Below are 24204 nucleotides of genomic sequence, written 5' to 3'. Positions count from 1 at the left end.
CTTCTTGAATACCAATTGGACAGCCCTAACCTAAATAGCTAGCAGCCTCCGTTATGGGGATCACTTGATACATTTAGTAATGTAATAACAATTGTAGCTGGTGCTGAGAAAACGGCAAGTGGCTATTGCAAGGCAGAGTTGGTGAAATGCTTATGAGAAGAGGAATATCCTTTTGTTTTCAGGCACCATTTGTACATTTTGAAGATTAAGGAGAGTTTGGGTGGTGAAAAGTAATATAACTGGAGCTGTGCAGTAGTAGTCTTGCAGGGCTTTCTAGGATGAAGGTATTATGTCTCTAGAGCAGCTGACAGTGCAAAAGAGAGCATGTTTATGGGTAAGGTCAGATATAGGCAAGTCTGGTGTTATGGAGAGATTTGTAGACAAAGCTTCAGCATTTTGAATGTTCTGAAATTAGTGGGAAGAATTTGATATTGAAGCAGCAGCTGAGGACTGGCTGCAAGTGTTGTCTCAACAGCATTCATTATTTGTTGCATGGGAGATAGTCTTGTAATTGGCAATAGGTAAGATGGAAATTGTACAGATAGATACTAGGAGATTGGTATCTTATGCAAAGGAAAGACATATTGTGGAATTGGAATGCCTTGTAGATTGGTGTCAAGGGTGATATCAAGAGCTTGAACATGTGGATATTAGAATCATTCTCATTCACTGTTAAACACAAAATATTGATATTCCAAACAAAAAAATGTTTGAGAGCTACTGTATGTTTGTTATTAATGGCACAATTTCATATTTTTACACCTTACTAACCCCAATTTCCAGTATATGTTGCTGCAGACATATATGAGTACACTGCTACTTGTGTTTAATCTTCATGGCTCATACCTGCCAATAAGGTTCTTTTTCAGTGTAAGTTTGGTTTTGTTTTTTTATTTTCTACAACCTGGACTAAACTTGTTAATTAATGCAAATTTTATCCCAGGTTATTGCAGCTGGGAAACAGGCTGCTTGAGCTTTCTCCATTTATCACCCTTTCAGAGGATGGCCATGTAGGTGGATATTTTTTCTTTAAAGATTCTATACGTTAAATAGGAAACTGCAGTTACTGAAATCAATAGTTCTATTACACCTTTTTATACAGAGCACTTACCTTCCCATTATAACAAATACAAGTGTATAATAGTATTTGTTTAATTACTAAGTAATATAACATAGCTGTTTTGTAAAGACAACATTTGCTTAAAAGGTTTATTTGTTATGGCTTTATTGTTAAAATAAATATATGTGGTAGAGCTGGAAGACTTATCTCGAAAGCTCATGTTATTCTCAATCTCTCACATTACAGCATTGGAAACCAGTGTATTTTGTTACCACTACTTTGATAATAGCCTTGTCATGAGCAGGAGACACCTCATTGGTACTGAAGGGGAGTTGAGAACAATTAATACAAACATTTTGTCTACATTGATTCCAGGGCAATGAAAACTGAGAAACCAAACCTAGTTAAGGTTCTTGGCACTATAAGTATAATCATTATTATTAATAAGATATTATAGCATATAACTTGCAGTAATATGCAGTGTGAAATTAATTTTTCCCTAGTACTTTTCCTTGTTCAACCCCTCCCATGTCTACTCTTATAATTGCAGAGAACCTTGTACATATTCATAAATACATGCACATCTGCAAGAAAGTCTGCCTTGGTGCCAGCACAATAGATTTCAGAAGTTTTGCACCTTGCTTAGAAAATCTAAGTAAAACAGTGCTGATCAGACGTCATTCAATTAAGCAGGATCTCTTTAAATGAGTTTATCACAAAGCCCTATACTATCGTAATCTATATGGGACAAAGGTAAACTAAACCTGCATGGAAAAATCATAAGTGAGGTTTTGGTTTTTCAAAAGCTAAATGGGTATATAATTTAAAAAAATAAATAGTATACTTTTTCTCCCTGCCAGACTCTGTTGTAGATTTGGTGGTGAAAGAAATTTTATATATTCCAAGTCACGTCCCTAGTTACCAATTTGATTGCCTTGGTTTGTAAAGACCTACCTTTCCATACCACTAGACAGTTGAAGTTCCTCCAAAATCTTTAGGTCCGAGTCCTACTGGTTGCTAGTGCAAAAGATGGCATTTGAGCTACTGTGACATCACTGCCCGGTGAATGAATCAATCTTTCCAAAGTGTATTTATGCTAAACAAGTCTACCAGTCACTGTTTATTTAGAGAAGCATCTCATTGAGCATCACAACTTTCTGCACAGGAGTGATATAGAGCATGGTGGACATTAATTTAATTACGCAACTTATTGAATGTATTTCTTTCAGCTCTAACAGTACACCAAAGACTTTGCAATCTAAACAAAAAACACTGCAAATATCTAAATGCAGAGAATATGCATTAAAAACTTATGCAAAAATACACATTTGTACATATTTAATTGACCAACCATGTTCCATTTCCTCTTTATCAAAATAAATGATCTGTGATCTACCCCTTAGATTATGTAACTTTTTTCCTGTACCACTTACCAGGATCATAATTAACCCTTATTTTGAACGAGCTGTTTACAAGAATATTTTAAATTAAAAACGTCAAGAATGGTAACAGGTTGCATACAAATTACATTACTAAGTCATAAGAAAACATTGAGCATTCAGTCTTTGTAATTTTATTTACATATAGTACAACTTGAGAAAATGCATATTTCCTATAAACAAGTCATTCCAAGCCATAGCGATGGATACTTATAATCTGCTTGCACTATAGGTAGATTGGCTTGCTTTATTTAAACTATGAAATCAAAGATGATATTCAATAGGTGAATTTTAACATTTAGGTGGCAAGCTTTGGAAACCCCCAGCATCAAGCTCAGCTGCTTGTGACAGGGCCAGTTAGTATCATATCACATAAAATACATTAAAACCAAGTTCAGTCAGTCCTCCGATTAGTAGTATCCATAGTGGAATAAATACAAAGCATAAATACATACTGGTGAACTGTTCCAACAATGCACATAAGATGAGACAAAATGCCAATTTCAGGAGCATGGCAGCAAGATACCAAGACTTTTTCTTCATATTCTGTGCTCCATTCCTAGGATCATACCCAGATTTACATCGTCCTGCCATTTTTACAATCAACATAACAAGTAGTATGGTGTCAAATATCCAGATAGGAATGAAGATGATGAACCAGTTCCAAGGGGCCTTCTCATCCAGCTTCAACACCAACATGATCAGGAAGAGCAAACTGAAGAGCCAAGTGAGCAGCACTCTCTGTGCCAAGGACATTCTCATTTAAACTGATTGGATGGGGTTTCAGAGCCAAGATGAAGAATTGTGCCCCTGTATTGAAGGGAGAACATGTTCAGTGTTTATACATGGATGTATAATACGGTCATTAGATAGTAGTTCCAAACGTCTTAACCACTTGATAACTGCAGTTTCACAAGAACAAGTTTTGCTTGTTGAGATACTTAATTTTAAATAGGATTAACTTTTTCCCCCGTTAATTAGTCTATCCAAATTAGTTTTCCATCACTGTGCCCCTACTTACAGTACATATGTATACACTGTACAGCTACCAATTTGACATGAAATTTTCCTCCCACTCCACTTATTCTTGATCAATTATTATTTTCTGTCCAATCATCATACCTTAAGATTCTATACTTGTAAACAGTCATATATAATAATATTTTTATTCGGTCAGCAAAAATCCTGTACTGCTAAGATGTACCACATGAGGCTCTTTTTTGTGATCACTTTCCCTACTAATAAACATATTAACGCCCAGATACACGAACACTAATCTATTAATAATCAATGAATGCCAGCTATTAACATTAATCTATTGCTGTTGAGAGGCAAAAGAGACAGATTGTGGAAGTCCTGGTGAGGCCATTGTAAAGTCAACTGGATTCCATGGAAACTCCAGTGTTGAAGCAGTACTTTATGTGACTGGGAATTGGTTTAAATATGCTGCACAGCTGCCATTTTGGCAGGATGTTTATACAAGTTGTGCCAGAAGAATGGGCTACCTGTTAAAAAGTTGTTAAGCAGATCAGTTTGTAAGGTATTACCGTGTACAGTGCTCACTCTAATGCAAAAGCAGAACACATTTGTTGAAATAATACTCAGTAGATGACTATGGCAAATGCAGTTGCTATAGCCACACCAGTTTTAATAAATGCTGAAAAGGATAATGGATACCACAAGGCAAAACATTAAATAACACAGGGTGAGGTTGAGATGGATGAAAACTACATACAATACATCATGCACTAGGAAAGGAAACAAATTGTTTTATATGTTTTTTTGATCCATCAAAATCTTATCTATGTGAATGAATTCAAGCAGAACTGGACAAATGTGAAGCGGGGCCAAGTCCCATAAAAATGGTCTGCATCCTATATTAAAAGATTCTGTAGGCTCTTGGATTTGACCGATTGGCTCATCATTTCTACATTTTTTTTTTTCCTATCCCTGATCTAGTGCATTGCTCTTTACAAACAGTTTTGTACAAATTAAATAATATCCAATATAAACTGCCATTTTGGGATACTCGCTCTTCCTACCATATTTAAGACGTGCAACCACTGCAAATCTAAAGAAAGTATAATCTGTGTACACAATATTTACTGACTTCACTGCAAATCAAAAACAAAATTAGATACATAAATAAAAACCTTCCAAATTAAAAAAGGTATTCACGTGTTTCTATTACCATCATCAACATTTATTTATATGGTGCCAGCAGATTCCTTAGAGCTTTACAATTGGGAACAAACAGCAATAAAACAATACTCGGAAATACATACAGAGAGGTAAAAGGGCCCTGCTCGCAAGCTTACAATCTACGGGACAATAGGAATTTGATACACAAGGGTAAGTGCTATATCATATTGTGTACAGTACCAGCATTTCCATGCAGATACAGAATTAAAAATATGCATCAAGGGATATAGGCAAATGTAAGCGAGCTGCCAAATGTTGAATTGCCATAAACCATTGCAATACTATAGCACTCAGTAACTTCGAGTACAGTTGCAGTCAGCACTTGGAGGAGCGCTTTGGTCATTGCCTGCCTGAGGCACCTATTGAAGATCACCAGCTACCACTTGGTGCATAGAGTCCTCCCATACAAACCCGCAACTACCTGCTGCCGATATCAAGTTGTGGTTAGTTTCCATTTTTATAAAACCAAAGAAAAGCTCTTGGCCTTGATAAAATATATACGCCTGCCATCCCATATTCAGGTAATATAAAAATATACCTGGCGCACTCTAAGATAAAGAAAGGAGAGACCTTATCAACACAATGCACAATTACAAGATCATATATAGGTGGGGGTATCTTTAAATATTCCATTGAAGCCATCAACAGCCATCTCTCTCACTGAGCTTGGAAAACGCAAGACTCCATCCCCTTGATGGAACTTGGCATGAGCCCTGTAGCCATTACAAGCAGTTCATAGAACGGGGACTCCTGTATAATTGCAGGACATGCAACTCCAAAGACAACACACCGTGATGTCTGGTCTCTTTTCCCCCTCTTTTACAGTACTTGTCATGACCCGATAGTGGGGCATGACCCACTAGCATAAAGGTTTGGTAGTGTAGCCTACTTACATGACTGACCTTTTTTCTCTCAGTACATGGGACTACCTATCTACAACAGAGATTATTTATTATCATAGATATCACTAGTTATAAGAAATTTCAAGTTATTACTGTCATTTACTATGACACCCAGCAATGTGTATATTTATGCTAGGCTACTTCTATAGTTTGTTTCAACTTAACACCATGTTTTTACTTGCACTTTATTAAGTTCAGATGGTCCTGTTACAAAACGCTCAGGACGAATAAGGTTGCATCTGTAGATCTGTATTTATAGGTTCCACCCTCCAGCCCACCCGAACCCCGCTACACATTCCAGACGCACAGGATGTGCCCTCTAAATCACTTGGGAATAGGAGCTTGTGGAATACACCCCCTTTAACCCCCTGTATTAATAAATTCCTTCCCTTATTAACTGTTCTCCCCTGTACTCCTTCCCTAGCACATGCCTTTGCCCTGGGGATTAGCTCAGTACACTCCAAAACAGTGATATGCCCAAAAAAGTATCCACCCTGAGCATCAAGGTCCTCTCACTGAACAGAAATGCACAATGGCTCTTAAATTTTTAAAGTGTCAGTTCCTAAATTGTGCACCTTCATGAGACTCACTTCCCACACTCCTATCCTGGACTTGTAAAGCATACCCGCACGTATATTATGCCACTACTGTAGACCCTCAAGGAAGATTCTTTATTCTGACAGGACTGTTGAACCTGAGTCTCATTACCATATCTTCAATATATGCACCAAATATGGGAGAGGGGTCTTTATTTAACCAGCTCTTTCAGAAACTCTCACAAGTATCTAAAGATTAAGAAATAATAGGAGGGGATTTGGTCCAAAAATGGACAGATCAGACTTGCATAAACTCTTGCAGGATCACATAAAGGAATCACACAAATGTATTGAACTTCTTTGACTCATGGAGGGTGCTTTATAATTTGCCAAGATTATGGCAAGTAGAGTGCTCTCAATCATTATCACTCTTATACACCAGGATCACATGTTAAATGATCAACATGATCTATGCGGTCAATAAGCCAGCGACCCCTACAGTAGGGTAGTGCGACAGGATGGACCGCCTATGCCACCCTGTCTGTTGTTGCTGGGAACCAGCTGGGCTTACTTTGCCACCGCCCCCTTTTATTATTCCGAATATGCCTATCCTGCCGCAGTGGGAGGGGCCTGCTGCCACCACTGAGATCCTTCTATGGCACTCAGAACCACGTTCCTTCTGGGTCACTGACGCTGCTAGCGTATCTCATGGCTGGTGTACCTAGGCTGGTAACGCCAGACCTCCTACTATGAATCCGGGTTGCTGTGAATGGATCCCCTCCTGGCCTATCACATTGACCAGGGCTGCTGGGTAGCAGGCAGAGCAGCGGAACTGGAAACGCTTGGGTCCAAACCTCAGGAGACAGCCAGAGAACGGATTAGATTTAGGGTCTAATCTGTAGATCACAGGAATACAGCAATATTGAAGATGTTTCCGAACAGGTCTTTGAAGCAAGATGGCTAATTTGCTAACACACACTGGTGGAAGATACCAATGTGATCAAGTCAGATGTTGAAATCAGAAGAAGACTTAAATGCTCACAATCTTGGCAGCTCGTGGACAAGCTAGGGGTACACACACACCCCTGACAATGTTAAATGTGTGAAACTCCTCCAGGTTGATTCATGTGCAAGCTGCATGAATCTGCCTGGATTAGTTCAAGAGAAACGAGGCTGCAGACTACATTCCATCTGATCACCATAACCTCTAACTGGTCCTTGTAAGGACCCTTTAAGGGCAATATATATCTTTCTGCTTCAAGATCCTGCATGTTGCCTATTACCTGCTGTAACCTACAGATAAGAGCTAAACTCTTTATCAGTTCCCCGAATGTCCTGTGTTGAACTCAGAGCCAATGCTCTGCCTGTTACCTGCAGTCCTGATTCAAAGTAAGCAGAGGATAAATCAGTCAGTTGCTTTTTGCAACTCGACAATATTCGGCAAATTTAACAGCTACATTTAAAACGGTAAAGTGTTTAAAGGCAAATCTTGCCTTTCAACACCTTGAAATTTTTGTCATGTTCCTCAAACCATTCCTGAGCAATTCTTGCAGTGTGGCAGTCCGCATTATCCTGCTGAAAGAGACCACTGCCATCAGAGAATACCGTGAAGGGGTGTACTTGGTCTGCAACAATGTTTAAGTAGATAGTACGTGTCAAGTAACATCCACATGAATGCCAGGACCCAAGGTTTCCCAGCAGAACATTACCCAGAGCATCACGTGTGCCTCCGTCGGCTTGCCCTTCCCATAGTGGATCCTGGTGCAATCTCTTCTCCAGGTAAACGACGCACACGCACCCGGCCATCCACATGATGTAAAAGAAAACGTGATTTATCAGACAGCCCACCTTATTCCATTGCTCCATGGTCCAGCTGTGGCGCTCACATGTCCATTGTAGATGCTTTCGGCAGTGAACAGGGGTGAGCATGGACACTCTAACAGGTATGCAGATGAACAGCAAGCTACGATGCACTGTGTGTTCTGACACCTATTACAGCCAGCATTAACTTTTTCAGCAATTTGTACTACTGTAGCTCTTCTATGGGATTGGACCAGACAGGCTAGCCTTCACTCCTCACGCGAATCAATGACCCTTGGGTGCCTGTGACCCTGTTGACGGTTTCCCAGTTTTCCTTGCTTGGACCACTTTTGGTAGGTACTAACCACGACATACAAGGAACACCCTACAAGACCTGTCGTGTTGGAGATGCTCTGACCTAGTCATCACGATTTGGCCCTTGGCAAAGTCACTCAGATCCTTACGCTTGCCCATTTTTCTTGCCTCCAACACATCAACTTCAAAAACTGACTGTACACTTGTTGCCTGATATATGCCACCCCTTGACTGATGCTATTGCAACAAGATAATCAATGGTATTCACTTAATGTTGTGGATTTTGAGGTATCCCTCTTCCGGAAGACTTCAAAGGTCAAAATTGGCAGATTTTAGCACACAATTTACAGGAAAAATACTTTGATTGAAGCCTAGGTTTGAGTATACAGATAATTATTTTTTTTCCCTAGAAAAAAAAGTATGTGAAGTCTTATAGCCATTGGTGAATGGCAGACAGGTTGACATTTAAAAGCTGACTAGGATGATCACTTGACTGACCTACCGTATTTCCCCATGTATAAGACGCACCTTTTTCCCAATAATTTTGGGTCTAAAAAGTGGGTGCGTCTTATACTGTGCCAGCGCTTTTTACCTCCCTCCAGAATGAAGAAGACCCCTGTTGGACTGGCACCACTTACCACCCCCACCCACAGTGGAATAACGGGGCAATGATCACACCACTCTCCGCCTGTGTTGACGCGGATCCGGTACCGAAGAGTACCCAATACACCCTATAAATACTAATCAATCTAACCGTTTCCTCTCCCTGCACCTTTTCGGGTCTCCGCGGTGTGTCGATCGCGGGCCTGAGTGTTGATTGCGGTCTGAGGAGAGAGTCCACTGCCCCGCCATTGCCACCTCACAGGAAGCGAAGGTCCTACACTGCCAGGGTCCTACACAGTGGTGTCCGCTCTGCTGCCTGCAATTCATCCAAGACAAGTATGAGTGTTCACCACCCACTCCGGTACTTGTACCCGCAGAACCGATCAGCTCTGTTAACAAACTCCTTTTTTGTTTCCTAGTTTTGGTATTCTAAAAGAACAAAGGTCCCGCTGGCGCCTCCAGCTCGGTGTGTTCAGCGAGGGAGAGCTTTGCACTGCCTACACAAGATGCTAATGAGTTTGGGAAGGTGAGCTTACAAAACACAGCAAATCTCGGGAATAGCTTCAGTTCAATAACCTTGTGTAATACATCTTTTTTAAAATTTTGGGCCCCAAAATTAAGGTGCGTCTTATACAGGGGTGCGCCTTATACATGGGGAAATACGGTACATCATAAACAGCCTTTGTGAGGTCACTGAGCTTAGTTAAGAAAGAACCTGCTTGCATAGAACACATAATTATCAGTGCAAGCTGCTTATTGTACACTTAAATACATACACACACTTATTGCTGTGACCGTGTCTGCTGATATGTCAACTCAGTCTAAGGTAAGCTTATTTCACCCAAATGTTTTATGAAAATAATGTAAACAATCATTGACCACACATTTGCGTTATGGATGAAAATATAGTTTAACACCTTCAATCTTAAGGGGAAACTCCCATATTATTAGTCTTAAGCAGTTCTATTACATATTGTGAAGTATCTAGCACCAAAGAGTAACAATGGCATGGCTATCATAGGCTGCATTTCTCTGGCAAGGAGAGTATATACACAGTACGCAGTAGAGAGTGCAAAGATTTAATATGACACAACTATATAGTGGTATTTCTCAACCCTACAGGTTGTTACAAAACCTCAGTGCCTCACAACTCTGGAAAGTAAACTAGCTGCACATCATAGGGATCAACATACTAACAGTTTGTGCCAAGAGCCAGTGTCTTCATACCACTCATTCCCCCCTAGCCCTTTGAGTGCATAGTTTCCCCATCACCATCAATAAGGCTCATGAGCAGTCCTTCAACGTGGTCTGGATCAATTTGAATTATTATCATCATTACTCTGTATAGTGTAGAGTGCACAGCGCCTACCAGTGAGGAAAACCAGTGTGCAAAGACATATATATATATATATATATATATATATATATATATATATATATATATATACACACACACACACACACACACACACCTAAAATCCCTGCATTGGTTAACCAGGGAAAATAAAGTTAGTTAATGCAAGTGCAATACCATGTCTAACTTTATATCTGATTATAAAAGATGTTGGGTATAAAGCAATGGAGACAGTCTCACCGAGAAGCCGTGAGGTATCGCATTCATTATTCCACAAGCCAGGACATCAACATGTTATTCAAGGTCACTTCAAAACCACAGAGCCGTCTAGCGAAGGGGAGCCTGAGGGAGTATATTATCCGTTACCCGCATACAGCGACCATCGCTATCATACAATCGCTTCCTGTTCTAATCTCTTACGCTGATTGGCTGTCATCGTGTAAAGCTCATCCAATTACATGGGGTAGAGACCATTGCTCACAAACACTATTAACCAGAGTTCGCGACGCATTTGTGCGTAATGCACACAACAGACATCTTTAGTCATGGAAGATATATATATATATATATATATATATATATATATATATATAAATGAAATATGCCGATAATGATCGGTACATATCAGAACAAAAGATGTCAATACAGTTGAAACTGTTGCCAGCTTACCTGAAATAGCAAGTTATAGTTTCGCAGGCAGGTGAGTTAGATTCAGACTCCACATCATCATAACACTGTCTCTCTTGTAATATCACATACACTTCAGTTTGTGCTCTTTCCCAAAACCAAGATGGACGCCAGAGTCATTTTCAAAATTTCCAAATAGGTTTCTACATGTAGTCGCCATATTTGTTTTGGTGGTTAAAAAAAAAAAGACATCGGCTGGGGGAGTCTTTGTCTGACTGCCTCCAATACAATCTCGGTAGCTACCCTGAGCCCGCCTCGGAAAAACCAGGTGATCTGGCAACTTCCTGATTGGTCAGCTCTCTATGACGCAACAGACGTTGCCAGGGGGAGACTCTTGCAAGTGCCTGTGGCTCGCTCCCTGGGTAGTGGAGAGTGCGCGCACGGGAGCGCTGACCCAGGGCTCATGCTTAGGTGAAATCCTGTCCGGTCCCCGAGGCGGGAGGAGGAGACGGAGGCGGCTCCGGGACAGCAGGTAACCGGGCAGACACATTGTAGACTGTAGTAGTTGAGTGACCTGTATTGATGTCTCCGTTGTGTGTGATAACAGTGACCCAGTGTACCAGCTTCTCATCAACAGGCTCCTGTCTCCCTCTCCATCCCTGTTATATCCCCCTCTCACCAAACTGCAGGCACACAGTTGTCCTTTTACATATGTGTGGATGCATCATACGCTGTTTTATTGCACATGTATAATAAGGCCGATGTCATGTTGCACAGTTTAGTTTGTGCACAGATGTGAGATTTGTGGTGTTGTATCTTCACGCACATCATTGGGTGCCTTGTCCTATCCGTATAAATGTAATCCTATTCCTGCTTGTCATTCAAAACTGTCCTCTGCATTACTTATAGAGGACGCTATGTGACGTGAAACAGTATAATTTATACATCTACCGTATTAAAGCGCTACATTTTCGTTGAATGGTTCTATATTGTGTGCCTTCATTTGTTTTGTCTTTTACTTGGGCAAAATAGAAATGTTTATATTTAAATTGGGTGTGTGTGTATATTTTACACACACACACACACCTTTGTGAAATATTTTTTTTTTGTTTCAATAACAGCCTTCACATAACCTTTCTTAAATGTTTTAAATGAAGGTGGCTTAGGTTATGTACCCTCTGTTTGAATTAGAAAAACGAAGCATATAAACAACATATTTGACATTCAATTAATGTGCATTTTTTTTTAAACCTACTTCAGTGACAGAATACGAAGTTATCTTGTTAAAGCCAAACACACATGTAGAAATGGTTCCTAACACATTGTGTTTGCATTGTGCTTCCATTGAGATGAGTGTAAGTTTTCAACTGTTGTTGCTTGACACATATTTAAATGTAACAAAAAAAAACACTCAAAATAATCCAACACAAGTTAAACTGCATTAAAACTACATGTTAAATGCATGATGTTAATACCAATAGCTATGTAACCTTACAATGATTGCGTGGAATACATATTGGTTTGTAAATGTTTAGGCAAAGTTAAATAGCTCATATGTGAATTAGTAAAATGCACTGTAAGTAGCTGACTATATAAAGAAAAATACAATGCACAATAGTACACATTGTTTGGTTGCTATATCAATTACATTATAGCTACAAGTTGTACTGTCCATGTTCCTTTTTGTCTTTGCTGTAAACTGCTCCATTGTCTACAGATGTCTGTCATTTAAAAAAAATATAGTGTTCAAGCTTATAGGTCAGAATAGATCTGAGGAAAAAGGTCTACATATATTACATTTCAGGTTTTAAAGTAACACGGTAGGCTTTTGCATTTGTAGTATTTTTTCTTTAATAGCATTTCTTATTGGTGGTTGATTAGCACAAAGGCCAAACACATGGATCTCTGATCTAGTCTAATTTGGTAAACACAACAACTGATTTCAAAAGGTACTCGACTTGAAAAGCTCAAGATCAGCTGTTTTTCTTCACTTGAATTTAAATTTGTTGATTATGCCTTCTTCCTTTGTAATGCTGCATACTGCCATCAAAGAGTAAAAAAATATATAGCTGGAAGCACTCCCTCCCAATATTTGCTCTGGTCATCAAACCCCTGTCCAACATAATTGGATATAACCCTGACATATCAGAATAAATATAAACATAGCACATAATAAAATTGCCTTATTCGAAGATGATTGTGACAGGATGGACTGCCTATACCGCCCCGTCTGTTGTTGCTGGGAACCGGCTGGACTTTGCCACCGTTCCCTTTAGTTATCCCAAATATACGGAGGGGCTTACAAGTGCTGTCACCACTGGACTCCTTACCGGCATCCAGTACAGGGTTTCTTCTTGGTAACTGACGCTGCGAGTGTACCCCGTTACTGGTGTACCTTGGCTGGTACTCCTGTCCTCTTACTATGAATCGGGGAAGCTGTGGATGGATCCTCCCTTGCCTATCACACTGACTAGGGCTGCATGGGTAGCAGGCAGAGCGGTGGTACTGGAAAACTTGGGTTCGAGCCTCAGAACAGCCAGGAGCGGATTAGATTTTGGGTCTAATCTGCAGGTCACAGGAATACAGCAATATTGAAGATGTTTCCAAGCAGGTCTTGAAGCAAGATGTTTGCCTTCACACTGGTTAAAGGTACGAGGTGATCACTCAAGTCAGATGAAATCAGAAGAACAATACAAGCTAGTGCCTTTTATACATTTCAGACACAGGCTATTTTTAGCATCAGGATATAACCTGTTTACACAAACATGTATTTGCATGCATTGCAAAGCCAATAATATTTACACTTGGCTATGAAATTCTTAAAATTGATGTAATATCCTAACGGGCATAAATACTTCAGACAGTCGCCGAATACACACTCCCAAAGAAAAAGTACAAACCTCAAAACAAGCCATTTTCTCACATCACAGTGCCCAAAAGGCTTCATAAACAAAGATTCATTGTATCAGAAAAGACATTTGCTTTAGAAAGGTTAAACAGAAAAAACATATTTTCTACCCTGGTCTCAGAAATTAAAGATTTTCTTAGCAAGATATACACAATATTAAAAATAAGTGCCCTGCGCCATTTACTTTAAATAAATTCATACTACAAGTTATTTACGAGTGATCCAGTCACAATGATGTTCTCTAAACTGACTACGTCATTACCAATCCTATCTAAAGAACTATCTGACTTTGGATATCTATATGGTTACAATATAATCATAATTCAGAAGCCCTATTGTTCTATCTACCTGAACTTTAACGTTTAAAAAAAAAATAAACCACTAAAAATAAATTTTGATGTTCAATGAAAGATTTTCTCTAGTGTTAGCATCACCAGGTCTTATGATCGGCTCTATAAAGCTAGTTACCCAACTCTGCACAATTAAATTGGACAGGATCTATAACATTGGTCAAACTTGTTCGCCCCAATTTCCTACTATGCACACCTATAGCTCATATTGACAAGCATACCAACAAACTTAGTATGCATATTATTGCATAGCCAAACTTTCAAATAGTATGCAACTGGAAAAAAATGCCCCCCCCCCCCTCACTATAAGAAGTAATTAACCATATATGGTTTATGTCAACTTGGGGGAACCTCACTTGCCTACAGAATAGCACAATAAAAAAATTCATAAAAGATATAACCCATGGAACAGCAGATCAGTATTTCTTTGACAACCTACTGTAACACATTACACAAAGTAATCCACAAGAACTACACGAAAAATACTTTGATTAATTTGAATTGCCTCATTAGTGTGGACCATCTTTAAATTGTTACAATTGCAGCCTCAAGTGTTGACAATTTTCTGATTCTTGTACCCTTTAAAAGATTAAATAAGGAGATAAAAAAATAAACAAATCTGTAGATATAGCTGGTAAAAGTAGATTATTTTTTTTGGGTCGCATGGTTTCAAAAATCGTTTTTTTTCCCCAGTAATTGCCTGAGCTCAAGATGTTGAGTCCAAAGGGAGACTGTGCACCTAGTCTTCTCATGTGGTTTTAGTGTTTTTTTTTAATGTTTTTTTAATTGATTGGCACTGGGTGTTTATCTCGTCTTTCTCTTGTTCTTTACACTGTCAACTCATCACTGCACCAACTGGAAGTTGCTGGGCAGTGCAAACTATCATGTAAGTGATTTTCACCACAAAACTTCATTAGAATTAAAGGTACAACCATTACTGTCTGCAGGAGGATAGAGCTTTGGATTCCTCTCTATTCTTTCTGATAATAACTTTTTATTGTTAACAAAGAGTTGGTGCAGCATTACAATGGACCACTTCTGCCACCTTCAGGGGCTTCCTCGTATTAAAGGTTGCTACACAGTAGCCTTTGGTCAAAACCATTTTTTATATCCCTAAAAAAAACATTTATTTTTTTTGTTGTGTTTTAAAAGATTGTGATTTCTGTTGGTAGTATATAGTGAATAAATAACTGGGGAAATACAGTTTCTATGACTGCTTACAGTTATTTTCATGGAACTGGTGCAGCCCCAGAAACTTAGCCAATAATCAGCAGGGATTCTTGTGCATCTAATATATATATATATATATATATATATATATATATATATATATATATATATATATATTTACTTGCACATTATACACACTATATGGACAAAAGTACTTGGACGCTTGACCATTACGCCAACAGGGACTGCAATGACATCGTATTCAAATACATATAATATGGAGTTGGTCCCTCTTTTGCAGTGATCACAGCTTCCACTCTTCTTGGAAGGCTTTCCACAAGTTATTGGAGTGTTTCTGACCCTTGGCATTGGTCTTGGTGATGTGAGGCTTGCATGCAGCTGCTCAGCCATGGAAACCCATTCCATTAAGCTTCAGCTATGGCATCAGCAGAGCGTTGGCAACTATTACACACCATGCACCTTTGTATTCGTGAGTTACTGTTGTTCCTAAATGCTTCCACTTTCTAATAATATCACTTACAGTTGACCATGGATTACCCAGCAGGGATGAAATTTCACGAACTGTCTTATTGCAAAGGTGGCATCCTATCACAGTACCATGCTTGAAGTCACTGAGCTCCTCAGAACAACCTTTGCCACCGTTCCCTTTCATTATCCCAAATGCGCCCTCTTGCTGCAGTAGGAGGAGCTTATAAATGCTGCCACCACTGGACTCCTATACCGACATCCAGAACCGGGTTTCTTCTGGGTAGTTGACGCTGCTAGCGTATCTCGTTGCTTGTCTACCTGGGTTGGTACTCCTGACCTCTTGGAACAGGGATACTTTGGATGGATCCCCCCCCTGGCCTATCGCACTGGCCAGAACTGCAGGGTAGCAGGCAGAGCGGTGGTACCGGAAAAGCTGGGTTCAACCTCAGAAACAGCCGGAGAACTATTTAGATTAAGGGTCTAAATTTATACCAGAAGTTATCTATCAGTGACCCAGTCACACTTGCCTTCTATGGGAACAACTGCAACCAAGGCATGGCAGGAAAAATGTGCCCACAACATTACAGAACCACTAGAATCCTTCACTCTTTGGAACATGCACTTTGATTCTTTTTGTGGATTGTGGCCGTACTCCCCACAGACACACACACTCCACCAGAAAAAGGCTTTTGCACTGATGTCGAAGGGGTTAATTTGCGCCAAGTTTAAAAATTGTGTAAAAGTGCAGTAGAGCCCCATGTAAAGTGTATACCATCTTTGACTTCTATCTGTATCTACAGTGCCACATAGTGTTGTTTAACAATCCTTTTAAGGACTACATTTGAGCAGTAAATACTGCTCTTCCTATTGCAACCAGCACAAAACCTATTTGCTGTAACCCTGTGACCAACAGATAAAGCGAACACACTAAGGCTAGGTACAGACTACAGAAATTTTCTCCCAATATGTGTGGCCGGGTCCTCGAGTACGGCGGTTGGCCATCTTGAAATGCAATCCGGCGCCAGGAGGGTTAATACCCGGAGCCGGAGGGGTTAAATCACTGGTGCTTGGCGCCGCTTGAAAAGTGTTTTAAATAAAAATTTAAAAATAAATACAAAATGTATTTTAAATGTGCACTGCAGCGCTGGGTGCTACTCTGAATCGGCACTCAGCGCTGCATGGGTTAACCCCCGGCGCTAGATTGCGACAGTGTAACTATGTATAGTTTAAATGTAATAATGTGGGTTAATGTGAATATATATATATAATTTTAGACATTATTAAAAAGTATATGTATAATAAATAAAAAGTACTTACCCTGTGCTGGGGCAGCCTTGGATCCCCTTCATCCTCCGGCAGCCAACTTCAGTGGCTGCCGGAGGGACTTCACAACCAGCCTCTTCGAATTAATTGGGTCCAGGAGGTACAGCGCCTCCTGGTGGTCCCAGAAAGCTAAGTCCCTAGTTGGAGCTCCAATAGCTTCAACTAGTGACAGGGCAGGGACTGCTGCCCCGGGGTCTGGATGCTCTCCCCTGGTACTATTTTCGGCCAGGCAGCAGGGTCCCTGGAAGTCAGTTTGGGCGGGAGATTTAAAAGATAAATCTCTTGCCCCAGACAGAGAGGCACCAGGGGAGGAGAGTGGGCGGAGCCTCCCTCACCCTGGCAGCTTGTGGCTATGGGTGGGGGGGTATACTCCTCCCTGCCATTAGCAGCAATGTTAAAGGTGTTAAACCTCTCTGGGTTGATTCACGTGCAGGCTGCATTAATCAACCCAGATTGGTTAGAGACAGGAGGAAGGATTACTTCCTGCTAAGACTAGTCTCCAAATGTGTATAAAAAGGCTCTGTTTTGTATTAAAAGTTGTTCTTCTGATTCCATCTGACCTGAGCACTGATACCTTCAATTTGTGTGACTGCAAATATACATCACTTGCTGTGATCTACAGATTAGACCCAAAATCTAATCCGTTCCCGGCTGTTTCTCAGGTATCGACCCAGCAACTCTGGCCAGTTTGATAGGTCAGGGAGGATCCATCCACAGCAACCCTGATCCATATGAAGTGGTCAGGGGTGCCAGCCCAGGTACACCAGTAATGGGGTACACTAGCAGCGTCAGTTACCCTGAAGAAACACTGTTCTGGATGCCAGTAAGGAGTCCAGTGGTGGCAGCTCTTGTAAGCCCCTTCTACTGCGGCAAGAGGGCGCACTTGGGATAACATAAGGGAACAATGGCAAAGTAAGCCCATCCGGTTCCCAGCAGCAGACAGGGTGGCATAGCCGGTCCATCCTGTCACAATATGTTATTTATAACTATTTTACCAACTGCTGATTAAAAAAAAATAAATAAAATCCTGATCAGCATGCCAATTCATGTGTGCACACTATAAACGTTTTACAAGATTTACCCGCAGATCTGTGCTCTTCATCTGTTTATATCATTGGCTTAAAGGACCATGACTCTATGGAGGTCCTGGTCGTGAGTGCGTACACCCTGCAGAATTGAAACGACTTTATTCCATTGCTGAACAAGAATTTCAGTTTAGTTTGAAAATCTTGGTTCAACGACTTCATGTGTTTTGGAACGATAATCGTTCATCATTCCAAGATATACACTCCTGTGATTATCGGGCCAAATGGACAAAAAACAACTGATTTGGCCCGATAACCGGCTGAAAACACAATAGTGTTTACCCAGCCTTTTCTGTTTCCCGATTGTCCTGTGGTAAACCCAGCACCTTGAATCAATGCTCTGCCTGAAACTGCAGTTGGTGTCTCATATGCACTTATTTGTTTGTCAAGAACATGGAGAAGGATTATTCATCTGACCTTAGAACTTTTCTCCCCTGCTCAACAGTCCATTGCTTGTACTCTCTCGTTACACCACTCAACTCACAAATGTGCATTGCAAGATGGGTTGCAGTGTATAAACAGTTCACAGATAAGGATCTCCTAGACTTGGAGTTCTCGTGAGACCATTTTTCATGTAACTGGCAGCTCGCTCCACAGACCGACATCTGCCATCAGTTAATCTGCAGTCACACGCCCTGTTTTGCCTTGCAGTTTGAATTAATGCACGCATATCTCATTCCTGTGGTATGCCCCTCTGCCCATTGTTGCTTTTTGCTGATGGTTTTTCCTTAGGAGTTAAACTCAACTTAGAACAGTGACAAGAGTCATTGCAATGGGACTTGCAATCGGGTTATTTGTTTTTCACCTTCCCTCTCATTGCACAAACCATGTAAAAGATTTTTATTTTTATAAAAAACAAAAAAAATCAAACCAGAAAAAAACCCCAATGCAAGTCATAGCTATTCTTCCATTGTCACCTTATTGTGCATGGTTTGCAATGGCTTGGGGAATGCTTCTGGAGCAATATTTGCCTCTACCAAGCCAACCAGAACTTCTACACCAGTAACCTGTTCTTCACCCAATTCCAGGTTTCCTCTGTTTGATTGCGTGTAGATTGAGTGGTCACTGTTCAGCCACAAGGTTGCCTCTGATAAAGTAATTGAAATACTACTTCAGGCGAGAAAAAACTATTTTTCCATTTTTACAAAATCTGGGAAAAGTTTATTCTATTGGGGCAAACTAAACTGCATGTTCCGATTTCTGCCAGTGTTCCAGTGATCTAGGATTTTATTAAGGATTGTTTTGGCAATGTACTTGCTCTCTCTTCCCTGAAATTCACTCAATATTTTTCCTGACTCAAAACTAGCGTCCAAAAACCTTATTTCTCAAGTTTTGATTTTTATTTGTTTTCTTTTTCAAGTAGTAAATAGCATATGTCCTTCAAACTTTTTCACCTTGGCATTTCAATATGGTTTTGGAAATCCTATTCTCTGATCCCGCTTGAGATATTTTGCTAAAATGGCTCACACTTGAAGTAATGTTTCTTTTAGCAATTACACCTGCTTGTCAAGTTGGAAACTACATGTTTTTATCGTGTAAAGAACCATTTCTAAACATTTATAAAAAGTGGTATTAAGAACTAACACTGCCTTTTAAGTAGTTTCCATTATCCTTATCAGTCGAGATCATGCTGCCATCTCTGTCTACAACCAACTTATGAAAAGGAAGAAAGATTCCATATTCTAGATCGTAAAAGGAATAGTGATTATATTGCTATTTGTGTTATGAACATAAACAACCTATTGGTAAATAACTGAATTCTTATAGTATATGAACAAAGTCCTCAGGATCTTCTTCAGTGAACACTGATGGTGATCCAATAAATGATCAGTAACTAATGTATACTGTGTATAGAAAAGTTGAAGTGTGGAACGGTTGAAATGCGTAGGATGAGAAGGCCTGGAGACTTCAGAAGGCATAAAGCAATACTACCACCAAGGTTGATGTACTATCTGGAGGATGCAACTTTGTAAATCTCCTGGCAACCACAAAGTTACGTGATCATATGTATTTTCCCTGATTGTCATTTGCTGTATGGGTCTGGCTAGACCACGTTTTCCTGTTGTGTACCATTAAACACATTATACATTCCACTGTTCTAGCGCCGAGGTACTTTCTACAATAACAAAGTTATGTCATGCTTAACATCTTTTCAATTATGCCCAAGAAAGTGTGTTTTGGGTTTTTTTTTACTATTTTTATGCTTGGTTTTATCTTTGGCATATTAAAACATATTTAAACGATATCACACTAGATAGTTGTGACAGGATGGACCGACTATGCCAACCTGTCTGTTGTTGCTGGGATCCGGTTGGGCTTACTTTGCCACTGTTCCTTTTCATTATTCCAAATGCGCCCTCTAACCGCAGTAGGAGGGGCTTACAAATGCTGCCACCACTGGACTCCTTATCGGCATACAGTACTGGGTTTCTTCTGGGTAACTGCCCCTGCTAGTGTACCCCGTTACTCGTGTACCCGGGCTGGTACCCCTGACTTCTTCCTACGTATCAGGGTTGCTGTGGATAGACCCCCCCTGGCCTATCACACTGGCCAGAGCTGCTGGGTAGTGGGCAGACCGGTGGTACTGGAAAGCTGGGTCGAAATCTCAGACAGCCGGGAACAGATTAGAGTTGGACCTAATCTGTAGATCACAGGGATAGAGAAGTTTCCAAGCAGGTCTTTTGAAGAAAGTGATGTTTATTTGCCCACACTGGTTGAAGATACCAGGTCTGATGAAACAAGAAGAACAATTTTCAATAAAAAAACAGTGCTTTATATACAGTTTGGAAACACCCTCACAGGGTATACCAGCCCCCTGAGGTCTGAGCTATATTTGGATCAGGATGCAATGTGTTTTCCCAAGCATGGATTTACATGCAATGCAAAGCTAACAATATTTACATTTATCTGTGATATCCTAAAACTTGCTGTGATTTCCTGTATCTTTTTTTAGAAACCGAAAATCGAACAGCAAGTCTAAAGCTTCCTGTGCCCTTCAGGTGCTGGACCCTCACACATCAAAAGGACTAATTAACATCGGTGCTTTCTTCAGACAGCTGCAGAATACACATTCCCAAAGAAAAGTTACAAAACCCCAAACAAGTCATTTCCCTACCAAAATACACAAAAGACTTCCTTAGCAAAGACTTATTATATCAGGTATATACCTCAGAAATAATGCGTTTCCTCTAGCAAAGTTAAAACAACAAACAAATTTCATCCCCTGATCTCGGATATAAAGATATTTCCATTATCAAAATACATACAATATAAAAAATAAGTACATTTGCAATTATATAAAGAGCCCTGCGCTATTTCCTTTGAATAAATGTATACCATAAGTCAGTGGTTCCCAAACTTTTGCAGTTCGCGGTACCCTTAGAGTCTCCAAATTTTTTCAAGGCACCCCTCCAAAATAATTACTGAGCAGTCCTGTTTTAGAAGTAGTTGGGTCAAAAAATTGTAATAAGTATTTAGCTCATGACAGAAATACTTATTTAGTTGTATGCAAAAATGCCCCTCTGCATCCAGGCACACTGCCCCCCTCTGCATCCAGGCACACTGCCCCCCTCTGCATCCAGGCACACTGCTCCCTGTCATGCTGTCCCCCTCCTCTGCCATCTGTCCCCCTCCTCTGCCCCCCTCTGCATCCAGGCACACTGCCCCCTGTCACGCTGTCCCCCTCCTCTGCCATCTGTCCCCCTCCTCTGCCCTCTCTCACTCTGTCCCCCTCCTCTGCCATCTGTCCCCCTCCTCTGCCCTCTCTCACTCTGTCCCCTCCTCTGCCACCTGTCCCCCCTCCTCTGCCACCTGTCCCCCCTCCTCTGCCACCTGTCCCCCCTCCTCTGCCACCTGTCCCCCCTCCTCTGCCACCTGTCCCCCCTCCTCTGCCACCTGTCCCCCCTCCTCTGCCACCTGTCCCCCTCCTCTGCCCCCCTCTGCATCCAGGCACACTGCCCCCTGTCACGCTGTCCCCCTCCTCTGCCATCTGTCCCCCTCCTCTGCCCCCTCTCACGCTGTCCCCCTCCTCTGCCCGCTGTCCCCCTCCTCTGCTCTCCTCCTCTGCTACAAACCCTCTCACTCTGCCCCGCGCCAGGCGCCAGCCATAGAAAAAAGAAAGAAAACAGAAACTTACCAATCTGCGCGGCACCGGGACTCAGCAGCCGCCTCTCTCCCGCAGCTGCCAGTTTCACGTCTCAACCAGTATGAATAGATCAGCATATTAATAAGGAAGGAACTGCTAAAGAATTTGCATACAACGCTTTTATTCTTTAAACGTTTGTAAGTACAGCTTGAATGGGTGAGAGTTGGTGAAGGAAGAAGATCACAGCAGTACTAAATTACATCCTATATATTTATTTATGCACCTATAACATTTGTGTTTAGGAAGTGTAATCCCTATAGGGGGGATAATTGAAGAAATAATTTCACTGGAAAAATGGAATTTATGTTTTACAATATGTAGAAAATGTATAAATATTTAGAAAGCATTTATACAGAATCTTGCTGTGTTTTGTCTTTTTTCTATACACGGTATATATTGGTTACTCAGCACTTATTGGATCACCACCAGTGTTGATTGAAAAAGATGCTGAGGACTTCATTCACTTTATATAAGTTTTCAGTTCACTATTTAATGGGTTGTTTATATTCACAACACAAATAGTGCTATAAAGTCTATAATTCTTTTGATACTCTAGATCTTGTTAAAGCTAGCTCTGCTTACATTTCCAGAACAGATCAATTCAGGAAGAGGTAACAGCTATTCGTCCTTCCACAAGGTAAAGGGCATACTCCATCCAAACTTACTCTTGCCGGATGGATTAGAGATGTCCTTGCACAGGCTTATAATGGGAGCTGTTGTGAAGTGCCTGAGATTCTAACACATTCTATAAAGACAAAGCAGCTTTAACCAGATGATATGTTCTGGATGTCACATCCTTAGCTGATGGAAGGAAAGTCCTTGAAGTTGTTCAATAAAAGGTCAAATATGCACTTCCAATGTTCTAGTTCTCAATCTCACCCTATTTTGTTTATTTTATTTTTTTAAACTACTTGGGTGTATCCTGTTGTAATAGCTGTCATGGTACATGAAAAGGAAATAAGAGAATTATAATTAGTGTTAATTTAATTTCCTTGAGATTCTTCATGGCAGCCTATTATTCCCACCAATATGGTATGGCTATTGTAGGACACCTTGTAAAGTTTCTCAGACACCAGGTGGAAAGAGGAGAGCTACTTTATATACCTTCCATGCGTGTTTGTTTTCCAGTCTCTACTCACAAATTAAGGAGTTAACATATTGTAATGGCAGCCATGGAATATTTCAAAGAAATTTAACGGTAAGCATTTTTTTTATTTTATGACCACTGACTGTATTTGGTATCGTTCTACTTGGAAGACCTAGCTGAATATATTTTTAGCGAAATGTATAAGCTTATACTAACCCTTAATATGGTTTATTTTTTTGGGATTTTTTTTGTTTAATCTTTTTTAATTTATTTTTATTCACATGGCCCCCCCCCCCCCTCCCCTCTGTGGCTGGATCACATAGAAATCATTTATTGTAGAAATTTATTTCAATTAATGTTGCAGGCTCCAATTTATGTCATTGCAAGTATACTGATTTTTATTTTTTATTTTTTTTAATATGCTTGTATTTCTGTATTAGAAATGTACTGATTTTCAGATACAATAGCAAACTGTTGGAAGAAATTTGTTTTGTAGTTTCTGAGACAGTATGTCATGATTTTGGTTTCGGCGAATTAGACTTTTTTAATCTGTGAGTGACCAACACTTGAATTCACAGCAGGGGGTAGTTACTTATATCCTGTCTTGTTAAAAAGATAGATGAGCTACATGAGTAATGTAAACCGCAGTGCTTTGGGAACTCACATATTGATGTAAACTTAGTTAAAATATAAAACTCCAAGGTTAGAGAACATTTTGCATGCTGATGTTAATTACCGTATTTATCGGCGTATAACACGCACTTTTTTCCCCCTGAAAATAGGGGGCAAATGATGTATGCGTGTTATACG

General features: G+C 40.3%; 2 protein-coding genes across 4 annotated transcripts in view; one reads left to right on the top strand and one right to left on the bottom strand.

Annotated features, from left to right (window-relative positions):
- Positions 1-2617: 2617 nt before the first annotated feature.
- Positions 2618-11134, bottom strand: TMEM60 (transmembrane protein 60). 2 transcript variants are annotated; one of them, XM_075208726.1, is made up of 2 exons: positions 10881-11134; positions 2618-3309 (listed from the first exon to the last, which is right to left on the bottom strand). In XM_075208726.1, the coding sequence occupies exon 2, from the start codon at positions 3259-3261 to the stop codon at positions 2863-2865; it is 399 nt and encodes a 132-aa protein (XP_075064827.1). In that variant the 5' UTR covers positions 3262-3309; positions 10881-11134; the 3' UTR covers positions 2618-2862. The 2 variants fall into 2 exon arrangements, with proteins under 2 accessions (XP_075064827.1, XP_075064826.1); XM_075208725.1 differs by lacking the exon at positions 10881-11134 and adding an exon at positions 10452-10656.
- A 110-nt stretch (positions 11135-11244) lies between these two features.
- The window catches only part of PHTF2 (putative homeodomain transcription factor 2), a 111467-nt gene continuing 98507 nt past the window's right edge, over positions 11245-24204 (top strand). For both annotated transcript variants that reach the window (XM_075208724.1, XM_075208723.1), the window contains exon 1: positions 11245-11370. The gene's annotated coding sequence lies outside the window, so the exon portion shown is untranslated. The remainder of the gene's footprint in view (positions 11371-24204) is intronic.

The sequence above is a fragment of the Mixophyes fleayi genome, chromosome 4 (genome assembly GCF_038048845.1).
Source record: "Mixophyes fleayi isolate aMixFle1 chromosome 4, aMixFle1.hap1, whole genome shotgun sequence".
Lineage (NCBI taxonomy): Eukaryota > Metazoa > Chordata > Amphibia > Anura > Limnodynastidae > Mixophyes > Mixophyes fleayi.
The sequence above is the reverse complement of the archived record's forward strand: the minus strand, read 5'-3'. Positions and strand labels throughout refer to the sequence as shown.